General features: G+C 42.1%; 1 protein-coding gene across 2 annotated transcripts in view; it reads left to right on the top strand.

Annotated features, from left to right (window-relative positions):
- Window positions 1-1,670: 1,670 nt before the first annotated feature.
- Window positions 1,671-11,126, top strand: part of DROSHA (drosha ribonuclease III) — a 68,482-nt gene continuing 59,026 nt past the window's right edge. The window contains exons 1-6 of one of the 2 annotated variants that reach the window (XM_064662233.1): window positions 1,671-1,814; window positions 2,969-3,826; window positions 5,557-5,649; window positions 6,627-6,858; window positions 7,424-7,565; window positions 9,948-10,102. In XM_064662233.1, the coding sequence (XP_064518303.1) occupies window positions 2,976-3,826; window positions 5,557-5,649; window positions 6,627-6,858; window positions 7,424-7,565; window positions 9,948-10,102 (1,473 nt within the window). In that variant the 5' untranslated portion in view covers window positions 1,671-1,814; window positions 2,969-2,975. Of the gene's footprint in view, window positions 1,839-2,968; window positions 3,827-5,556; window positions 5,650-6,626; window positions 6,859-7,423; window positions 7,566-9,947; window positions 10,103-11,126 lie in introns of both variants that reach the window. The other variant, XM_064662222.1, reaches the window with a different exon arrangement.

Raw genomic sequence — 11,126 nt, 5'->3', positions numbered from 1 at the left:
AGGCGGTGCTTCCGCCCGCAGGACCTCCCATCGCTTTCCTGTTCCGGAGCCGGAGCACTGCGGGCAGGGCTGGCCTGGGCAGCGGCGGCGGCGGCGGGGCCAGGTGGGCTCGGCGTGTCCGGCTGCCCTCGGCGGGGCGGGCGGGGGCTCCCCGGGGCCACTCCGCGCTGCTCTGGTGCCGCGGGTCTCCGCGGTCGCCGGGATGGGGGGGCGCGCAGGTTCTCAGGAGAGCGGGCACGGCGACTCCGCGGTGATGGCGGGGGTCGGGGTGGCGGGCAAGAGCTCTTGGTGCGGGCAGCAGGGCCTGGCCGGGTGTCGGCTCAGCGCCAGGCGGTCTCCGCGCTGCCACCCCTCCGGGGGCAGTCGGGAGGCCGGGTGTCACAGAGTCACAGGATGGGTCAGGTTTGAAGGGATCACAGTGGGTCATCTGGTCCAAGCTCCCTGCTCGAGCAGGGTCGTCCTAGAGCACATGGCACAGGATTGCGTCTAGATGGTTCTTGAATATCTCCAGTGGGGGAGGTTCCACAAGCTCTCTTGGGCAATCCGTTCCAGTGCTCGGTCACTGCACAGTAAAGAAGTTCTTCCTCGTGTTCAGGTGGAACTTCCTGTCCATCAATTTCTAACCATTGCTTCTTGTCCTGTTGCTTGGCACCACCGAGAAGAGCCTGGCTCCATCCTCTTGACACCCCCGTTTTAGATACGTAGAGACATTGATGAGGTCCCCTCTCAGTCTGCTCAAGATGTGTCGGTGCCCTGTTGCTGTCAGAGGTGTGTTGTCAGGGAGAAGCGAGTTTGTTCGGTCTTTTTTAGGGAACCAGTGTTGCTTTAATGTGCAACGGCCCCCACCAGTGCAGTACATTTCCTCTTCTAGGTGACAGGAAAAGGGGAGTTTGTGCTTTTTGGTGTTTATGTACTTACCTAACTTTAAATAAAATTTGGATGTTACTAGAGTTTGCAGCGGAGGGATCTTTAATTCAGTAATTTAAAATAGTTTCTTGTGTTTTTTGAATTTCTTTTTCCAGCTGTGATTCTGTGCGTTCTGAAGGAGTGAAATTAAGGTGGTAGAAGCAAAGCAGTTCTCTGGTGTTGAGGAGATCTTAGAGCCTATTTAAGAGAGCTGATAAAGAAAACCCGTTCTTTGAATGCTATGACATATTAAAAAGAAACACACTTAAAGACAAGGCACTGTGGTACAGTGACCTGTGCTTTAATTAAGGGTTTAACTTAGCCTGTTTAAATAAAATATGTATGTAAATGTTAGCAAAATCTGAAACAGTTTACTGTTACAAGCATGAGCTGTGTAAGAGCATGACAAGAGAACTAAAGCAAAATTGATTCAGTATGTAATGCAACGGAATTATTAATAACAAAAGGTTGCACTATTGCTGTATGACATAATGGAAGTTGACTTTCTTTTTTCCCCCTGTTGTTTTTTTTTTTTTTTTTTTGAGAGCCTTTACAAAGTTGGAGGGTACTGAGCAAGTACAGGCTGACTGAAAGGAACAAATGACTTTATACCATTGTGGCTGCTGCTTCCTAGAAATGTGGGATTCTCACTTACTTTGGCATTTGATTGTTCTGGAGAGGGAATGAATATCACTGCCACCAATTCCAGAGGCTTCCAATAAGCCCTGTGTGTGTAAGGAGAGTCTTAGGGTCCTCTTGATTCCTCCTCTTTAATGTCAGTACTTTTCCTCTCTTTTCCTTTCTCCCTGCAGTTCACCAGAAGTTGTTTGCTTTCTCTCAGCAAGAGCTACATCTTTTGCTGCAGTGGCACCGAAGTGCAGCTGAGAGTAGTGCTCTGAGCAGTCCAGGTTGGCCATGTTGCACTATAGCAGGTGGGAGAATGTTCTGTGCATGTACTTCACCATCAGGAAAGCCTCATTAAAAGGGAGGCTTTGCTTTGTGTTTCTGGTGATCTTTCCAATTGTCTGTGTCTTCCCTTTCTTTCTCTCACTTCCCTTTATGGAAAACAGGATTTCAGTTCTGTGGGTGCTTAGCTATTTTTTTTCCCTCTCCCTCTATTCCAGCCATAAAGTGGTTTTTTCCCTCTTTTTTCAGTTTTTGAAACTTAACATTGTAATTAAAGAATCAGTTTTAACTGATGAAGCACGGTGGTTTTCATTTATAAACATTAATGCAGTACCTTAAATACATGCGTAGCTTTGAGCAACACTTAAGCCTACTTGAAGCAGTGGCAATTGCTGAAAGGTAACAAGGCCAAGAAGGCAGCTGAGGGATTTCTTGGGAACCATTTATTTCAATGAAAATGAAGGAATAGCACAGTCTACACAAAATTGTTTTCTGTAACCTGTAAGATTCACATTCAACAAAAATATACCTACCTCACTTAACATTTTTGAAGGGTCTGTTGAATTTAGTCCTTTAGTAAATTGGGGACTCAGTTGTGAATGTAAATTACTACTATCTCATTTAAAGTTTACATGATTTGTTGGACCAGGTAACTCGCAATGGAGCGTTAGTCACGTCATTCTGCCCAAAGTTTAGAATTGTGTTCTACAAAGAACTCCTTTTTATGCAACTTTGGATGACAACTGCAATTATTAATAATGAGTGGTTTCTTCAGTGTGGGGTATCTGAGGTCTTTATGTCAGAGTTTCTAAGTACTAGTAGAGGTGCTTGAATCCTTGACCAGTCATTATATCAATATTTTTTTGAAATTAACATTGCACTAAGTCAGAAAGCATGGTCCAGCTTTGGTAGAAAGACTGTAGAGTGCATTCATGGATTTAGAGGCTTAAAGGAATCAAAGGGACATAAATGACCTGTACTAGAGGTCTGAGGAGCACAAAGCTCCCAGTGAAAGTTGGTGGACATTGTTTACTGCTTCCGTTAAAGGAAACTGCAAAAACTATAGTTTCAGCATTTTAGGATTAGTTCCTGCAAATGCAGCAAGGACATCTTACAAAAATTGTGTGACACTGGACTTTTACTTTCCTCTTTAAAGGTGAGCCATGTCTTTCCATTCTGGACGAGGATGTCCCCGTGGTCAAGGGGGACCAGGAGCAAGAACTTCAACGCAGACCTACCGCCCTCAGAACCTACGGCAGCTTCATCCACAGCAGCCCTCCATACAGTACCAGTATGACCAGCAAACTGCCCCTCCAACAACCTATTCAAACCCTCCAGCCACTGGTTACATGCCTCCCAGGCCAGACTTTGTGCCCTATCCTCCTCCAGTGCCCCCTTCCACACAAAATCCCATCAGCCAGTGTCCCATGAGGCCACCATTTCCGAACCATCAGATGAGGCAGAGCTTCCCAGTGCCTCCATGTTTCCCTCCTGCTCCGCCACCAGTGCCAAATCCTAGCAACACCCCTGTGCCAGGAACTCCTGCTGGACAAAGCACCTTTCCATACATGATGCCTCCTCCCACAGTACCGCACCCTCCTCCCCCACCAGTCATGCCACAGCAGGTCAACTACCAGCCTGTGTACTCCACGGGATACTCCCAGCAGTCGTTCCCACCACCTAGCTTCAACAGCTATCAGCACAACTCTGGCTCCTTCCAGAGCAGCACTGCCAACAGCAGTGGTGGCAGCAGCCATTTTCGGCACACGGGTCAGTACCAGGGAGAGAAGCCTCAAAGTGATCGGCGGTCTCCAGACAGGAGCAAGCACTATGATGAGCACCGACATCGCGAACACGGTCACATCCACGGGGACAGGCATCGGTCTGCTAACCATGGGGATCGTCGGGATCGAGGCCGGAGTCCAGATAGGAGGAGGCAGGAGAGCAGTCGGCACCGGACAGATTATGACAGAGGAAGGATATCGCCTCATCACAGAAGTTACGAGCGAAACAGGTAACTTGAGGTATTTTCTGCCTGCGGGGAGAGGGATGTCATCGTTGCCTCATAGTATTTGTTTGCATCAATGTTCTTCCCTCACCCTTGTTTTTCCCTCTAGCTCAGGAGGTAGCCAGTACTCAGGTCTGATGGAAAGACCTGCCTGTGTGATTCTGTTCAGGGTGAAGACCTCAGCAAGCCAGCCTGTGATCTCGAGAGAGGACTGAAGTGAACATTACCATAAACCTGTTAAAGGAAGTGGGACAGTTGTAGGCTGTGTCGACATCATTCAGATGGATGAGTGTGCACTGCTTATTGTGGGATTTATCATGAAGTTTCTGTCCCACAATAGATCCACAGTTGGGTGGACTAACAAGTTGTCAGCTGTTAGCAGAGTATGAAAACTGCCTGTGTGATCTTTCCTGCCTAATGTATACAACAATTTCATAGAATCATTTAGCTTGGAAAACATCCTTAGGGTCATCAAGTCCAACCGTTTACTAATGCTGCCAACTCCACCACTTAACTGTGTTGCTAAGTGCCACATCTACATCTCTTTTAAACGCCTTCAGGGCTGGTGATACCACCACTTCCCTGGGAAGCCTGTTCCAGTGCTCAACAACCCTTTCAGTGGAGAAATTTTTCCTAATATCCAAATGAAATCTCTCCTGCGACTTGAGGTTGTTTCCTTTCATTGTCACTTGTTACTTGGGAGAAGAGACTGACCCCCACCTTACTGCAATTTACTGTCAGGTAGTTGTAGAGAGCAGTAAGATCCTCCCTGAGCCTCCTTTTCTTCAGGCTAAACAACCCCACCTCCCTCAGCCACTCGTCATATGACTTGTGCTCCACACCCTTCACCAGCTCTGTTGCCTTGCTCTGAACATGCTGCAGCTCCTCAATGTTTTTCTTGTAGTGAGAGGCCCAAACTGGACACAGAACTCAAGATGTGGCATCACCAGTGCCGAGTACGGGGGGACAGTCACTGCCCCAGTCCTGCTGGCCACACTATTTATAATACAAACCAGGATGCCATTGGCCTTCTTGGCCACCTGGGCACACTGCTGGCTCATGTTCAGCTGGCTGTGACCAACATCCTCATCTCCTGTTCCACTGGGCAGCTTTCCAGCCACTCTTCCTCAAGCCTTGAGTTAATTTAAAGCTCTTTTGCCCCAAAAGTATGTTTGTGTTATCAAATACTTTATGCATATGTGCAAGCTGAGTCTTGTAGATGAGAGTCATAGTTTTGGCATCATGCAGATTGTCTGTATCTGTCCATTTTTTTGTGTATGCTTGAGTTGGCTGTAAAGAAGAGAGGGCTTGCCTCAAACACTTGCGTGACTGCTGTGCTTACAAAGCTATTGTGCATGGGATGGGTTTTTTTGTCCCTTTCTTGAGGCTTTTGGAATGGTTAAAGATGCAGTATCTTACCCTTTTCCATTCATAACCGGAGAAGAGGAAGATGGTAACAAGACTTGTGCTGAATTCATAGAAGTTGCCTCTGCATGGTATGAATTAACTGTCATATTGAGATAGATGGCTTTATGACAAAGGCAGAGGAGATGGATAGGTGACCGTCCTTTGCAAATTTCTTGCTCGTCAGCATCAAGAATATCTGCATTTTTAGCAGTCAGCATGTGGATATCATTTTTGGTAATGTGATCTCAGGCTGCTTTTGTGCACATTTCAGGTATGGAACGTATGAAATTCCAGATTTCTCATTTAACTTATTTTTCGTACTTTCTAAGGGAGCGGGAGAGAGAGAGGCATAGGCACCGTGACAGCAGAAGATCACCATCACCAGACAGATCCTACAAAAAAGATTACAAGAGAGCAGGAAGGTAAGGGAGGTTGCGTATGGTCTTTTGAGTATTTGAGGCTCTGTGCATCCACTCGTGCGGTTTTGTGTATGCATATGTGCCTGCTTTTAAACTCAGAAAACCTGAGTGTCTTAAATTTATAACCATCTATTTATACATGCAAATGTCAGCTATCTCAAGACCTTGTAGAGTTAGAAACAGGATTTATCTCTGGAGAGAGACTTTCTCTGCTGTGTCCTAAAGACTTCCTCTTACATCTCTTTCCAGTCTGTAAAGTACCATAATTATTTAAAGTCATTCTATCTTTAGATTATCTTTTAGGGGTTTTTCTTGGTGCTCCTTCTGAATGCTGGATAGCTGAAATCAGTGCAACATTATTGGTTTTATAGGTAGAGGAGATGAAAAAAATAGTAGGTATTTTTCCTAATTCATCTTTTGAAAGCATTACTCTTGCAATACATAAGGACTGTCACAAATTGTGTTGTTCACAGGGATGCAGAGTGTTAGAGTAACAGAAGTGTGGCTTCTGAATAATCCTTCTAATAAAACCCCAAGTCTTTTGTCATGCAAATATTTTGTGGGCTATGTATTAAAAGTTCTTACTGTAACTTTTAGTTGTAAGTGATGTGACTTTTAGTTTCTAAAGTTTCTAACTTTGGAACAAAATTAAAATAAATTCACCTAGAACACTAGTAAGTATTTTAATCTAAGATAGCATATATATTTTCATATATATTATTATTATTATATATTATTCTTGAGTAAGATTTAAAATAAAAAAGCACTTCGAATTTTAAGTAATTTTTACAGTACATCAGAACTACAAAGTGCTCTTCTACTCTTTATGGTGCAAGTTAAAAGCAGGAAAGGCAACTGGATTTTGCTGCAACTTGTATGATAGAATGATCTACTGATCTGAAGCAAACTGTTTTTCATTATAAAACTGTCACTGTTAAAATAATAAAGAGAATTGCTTTTGCTTGCTTTCTCCCATTAAGCCGATCTCCAAGCAGAGAGAGGAAGAGACCGCGATGGGAGGAGGACAGAGAAAGGTGGTCTGAGAACCAGAGCTCCAGCAAAGAGAAAAGTTATACTGCTGTCAAAGACAAAGAATCAGAGGAGAATGCATCTGAAAAAAATGAAGAGGAAGACGAGGAGTTACTTAAGCCAGTCTGGGTTCGCTGCACCCATTCCGAAAGCTATTATTCCAATGACCCCATGGATCAAGTGGTATGTTTGTGAGAACTTTAAAATTACTGTACATGGTCCGTTATTGATTATTTGATTACTTGATTAATATGAACCCTTCATCAGGATCATGTTTTATGTAATTTAATTCTTCTCTTCCCCCAGTCATCTCAGTCTTTTAACCCTGTTAGGGGCTTTATATGTTGGTGCTATTCTCTATTTTCCTCAGTTTCTTCTATCTGTTAGCATTCAGATTAGTGGTACATGGAACAGGGCTACTTTTTTTTTGTCTCCAGGAGGGAAAGATTTTTTTTTTCCCCATTGTACCTGTGTTTGAGCAAAGATACCTCAAGCACCATGTATTCCTACAGTCTTGGAGAAATGTTATACTAGCAAAGGAGGTAATTTCCCTGCTAGTTCACTTAGTGAAGCAATGTAATGGTATGCTGAAACCTTAATAGGTATTTTCATGTTTCATTGAACTACGTAGATCTGTCTTTCCCCCCCCTTGCTTTTCTTCAGAAATGCTGCTACATGTTGTGTTCATGTGCTATTTCAACACTGTATTGTTTTGTTTTGTTGTTGCTCTGATTTTTTTTATTGACAGGGGGACTCTACTGTGGTAGGAACAAGCAAGCTCCGAGATCTGTATGAAAAATTTGATGAGGAGTTAGGAAAGCGACAGGCAAAGGCCAAAGCAGCCAGGCCACCATGGGAGCCACCAAAGACCAAGCTGGATGAAGATTTAGGTAGGCTGAAATGATGACAAAGCTCAGGAGAAACGGAGTAATCTCTAGTTAACCTGTTTTGGTAGTTGTGTGTATTTAATTACGTTGGTAGGTTAATCTGTGTTTTTAAAATCCCTCCTTTGTGTTGCGTATCCATGGGAATTTTATTCTAGCTTTTGACTGAAGTAGAGCTAGATTCTTTACCCAGAAAGCTTAGGGGAAAATGGAGAGTATCCAGCACTACTGTATGCTGGTTTCTTCCATGGCATAAAAGCACCCTGAGCATGATCAGATAGTCCAAAGAATGGTACATGAGAGGCTTTGAGGAGCTCCTGGTCTTATATTTCTAAAAACTAAGAAAGAGTAGTGGTGATAAACTCATAGGTCTGCTTTTTATGTCACCTAATCTTTCTTCTGGATTGTACTTTTGTTGTGCAACTCTCCTTACTATTATCAGACTTATGCATCTGTTTACATAACATACTTTATCTGCATTGTCGTGTGCCACCCATATGGATCATCTTGCAGTGAAATACATCTGCTAGCAGCATCATTTATTGGGGAAATAGTGGTTGAATTAGCAGATTTTTATATCAATTCGTCTACTCAGAAGTCAGTGAAAGCTATTTTTCTTATTTAGTTTTGTGAGAACTGTTAGCTCTTCCTTTCATACTTCCAGCATTTCAGTGTTTCATAGTGCGTTTTTAGTCAGTTGCTTTAGTTCAGGAAATTCGTAGACACAGTAATTTAGATACTCTGTTGGACTTGCTTCTTAGCTGATGCTTTGTGTTTGCCAGATGAGCTGCTTCAGACTCTCATATCTCAGCTTAGTAACTCTTTAAAATTTTTTATATGTAATTTTTAAAGTTGAAATACCGACATAATGGCATAGTTAAATACATGCTGATGGTGTAAAAGGATACAGTCAAGATGAGAGAAAATAAACACTGATGAAATAAAATGTGAATTCACTTTTGTAAAGAAAACCATTTTTTTAACTTTTTTTTGAACAGAAAATTTGCATATATTTGAATTCATTCAAGAATCACTAGAAAAGTTAACTGTAGGGGGTTTTAGGAGGTGTTTTTTCATGTAGATGAATCAAGTACAAAACTGCTAACTTCAACATACCTGCGTAAAGCCCTCACTTTCTCAGATCTCTGCAGGAAGAAAGCCTACTGCTCTAGGCTAAAATGGATGGTTGGGCCAAGAGCAATTTCTTTGTGTTTCCTTTTCCAGTATTTTTGGAGGACCTGAAAGCTCTGTGTCTTCACTGGTCCCCTGGGATGACTCGGTGTCTGTGCCAGCTTCTCCTACAGCCGTGCTTCTGTAGTTTGTCTTATTTTGTACTTCAGTAAATGCTGTCTCTGTTCTGCCTTGTGTTAGCAGTAATTGTGTATTGTAGTGAGATAGCAATGCACTCCAGGAACACTTTTAGATCATGAAAGGCTGATTACAGAAGAAATTCTTTACTGTAAGGGTGGTGAGGCACTGGAACAGGCTGCCCACAGAACTTGTGAATGTCCCATCCCTGGCAGTGTTCAAGGCCAGCTTGAGTGGGACATTAAGCAAGCTGATCTAGTGGGAGCTGTCCCTGCCCATGGCAGAGGGTTTGGAACTAGATGATCTTTAAGGTCCCTTCCAACCCAAATCATTCTATGACTGTGATTGCAGTATGTGAAATCCAGAAGTTCTGCGTTGGTCTTTCAGAACTCCAGCTTAGTCTCACAGGTCCTGTGCTCATTTTGCACCTGAAATTAAACTTAAACAATAACCAGTTGTGTATCAGAGAACTTTTAACATTGAAGTCTTTGTGAATATTTGTAGTGATACGCGCATGCACACGTTTAGAGAAAACTCAATTTCAGCTGAGTATATCTGACCATACATTCCAACGACATATTTTAATAACACTTTGTGCCAAATTATGAACTGTGTAAAAATGCATCTTAAAAAAAAAAAGAAGGGAAATATTTTACTAGTGGTATTCTCTCATTTTTTCTCACTCCTTTTTCTTTTAACTAAGGAGAGTCTTGTGTTCAGTATGTGCTTTTTTTAACTTTACAGTAATACTTGTGTTGGTTATAGCTCTAAAATCTTTAACATCAAGTAATTGAAATTGGTTTTCTGTGACTTATCAGTGGTGCTCCTGGGCAGCCAAACAACATTCTCTCATGTGTGCAAACAGGTGCTCTTCTTATAGGTATTTAATATCTACAGCATTTTTTGTCATTTTTAATTAAAAATGGAGTTGCTGTCCATCTTTTTCTTAGTGCGAGTGTCATTCACAACTTTAACTTTGAGTATGCCACGGTTAATGTCATGTTAGAGAGTGCATTGCTACAGAGAAGGGAGCATGTGTAAGTGTTTTTCAGCTGTCTTTATTTCTACTGTGTGAACCAGAGAGCTCCAGTGAGTCAGAGTGTGACTCTGAAGATGACAGCAGCTGCTCTAGCAGTTCGGATTCAGATGTTATTGACGTCATTGCAGAAATTAAGCGTAAAAAAGCACACCCTGATCGTCTTCATGAAGAACTGTGGTACAACGATCCAGGGCAGGTACGGTGAGAGGAAAAAGTGCTGTGTGTCCAGAAGTCATTCTCCCCACAGACCGAAAATTCTGCCTTGTTGTCAAACATGCCAGGTGGCATCTATTTCAAAATGCTTTCTTTACCCCCTTTTCCCTTTTCTCTCTCATCTTCAAAGCACTTCACTTTTGATTTCAAGAGTATGGTTCCAGCTAATTAATCATGGGGATTATTCAGTTGGAATCATGTCTGACAGTGTTAATAAAGCCTGAATTGCTAACAGTGTGCTAATGTTGTCCTCTTAGCCCTGAGATAAAGGTATACAAATGAATTCTGTGATGGAGAAAAGGCAACATGTTTATGTCCTTTATAAATTCACCTTGAAGCTCTCAGCTTGTAATGATAAATAATGTTTTAAATATGCAGTTAATGGTTCTAATTTCTTGTGTAGCGGTTCTTTTGTAATTGCGTGGAGATTGTAGTTCTCGTTAAACGTAATTGCTGAGCTCATGAAGTGTTGTTTTGAACATTGCACAGAAGACTAGCTTTTGTTTGCAAATTCACCATCTTCATCTTTCTTAGATAAATATTTTACAGTCTATTCTCTCCTTGTCAAGTGGCATCTCAGTAAATTTATTTTTCTGGCACTTTGTATGATGCATGAGTTTAGTGTGCAACAAATCATAATGTGAAGAGATACTGCAATGCATATTGCCACTGTGGTAATTCAAAGGTCTGTTGAATATTCTATTACAGATTCGTATTTATGCTTCTAGTTAAAAAAAAAAATTGATTGAGCATAGCTAGCTATTTTTATTTGTATGGAAAACAAAAGTAGCGAACTGTTTAGATATTTAACTATAAAAATGACGTAGCTCTTGGGCACACTTCAAAGTAATGTTCTAAGCAGAATATTAGCTAAAAAAAAAAGTGAAATAACTGTAGAATGAATAGATTCAGGAATGTTTAGTATATGAGTTTCCTGCTCAAAAACTCTTTCCCAAAAACTTTCTTGAGGTTACCTCTTCGTCTTTCTTGAAAGGGCTGAAATTGGA

The sequence above is a fragment of the Pseudopipra pipra genome, chromosome 1 (assembly GCF_036250125.1).
Source record: "Pseudopipra pipra isolate bDixPip1 chromosome 1, bDixPip1.hap1, whole genome shotgun sequence".
Classification (NCBI taxonomy): Eukaryota; Metazoa; Chordata; class Aves; order Passeriformes; family Pipridae; genus Pseudopipra; species Pseudopipra pipra.
This window is presented reverse-complemented; position numbering and strand designations above follow the sequence as displayed.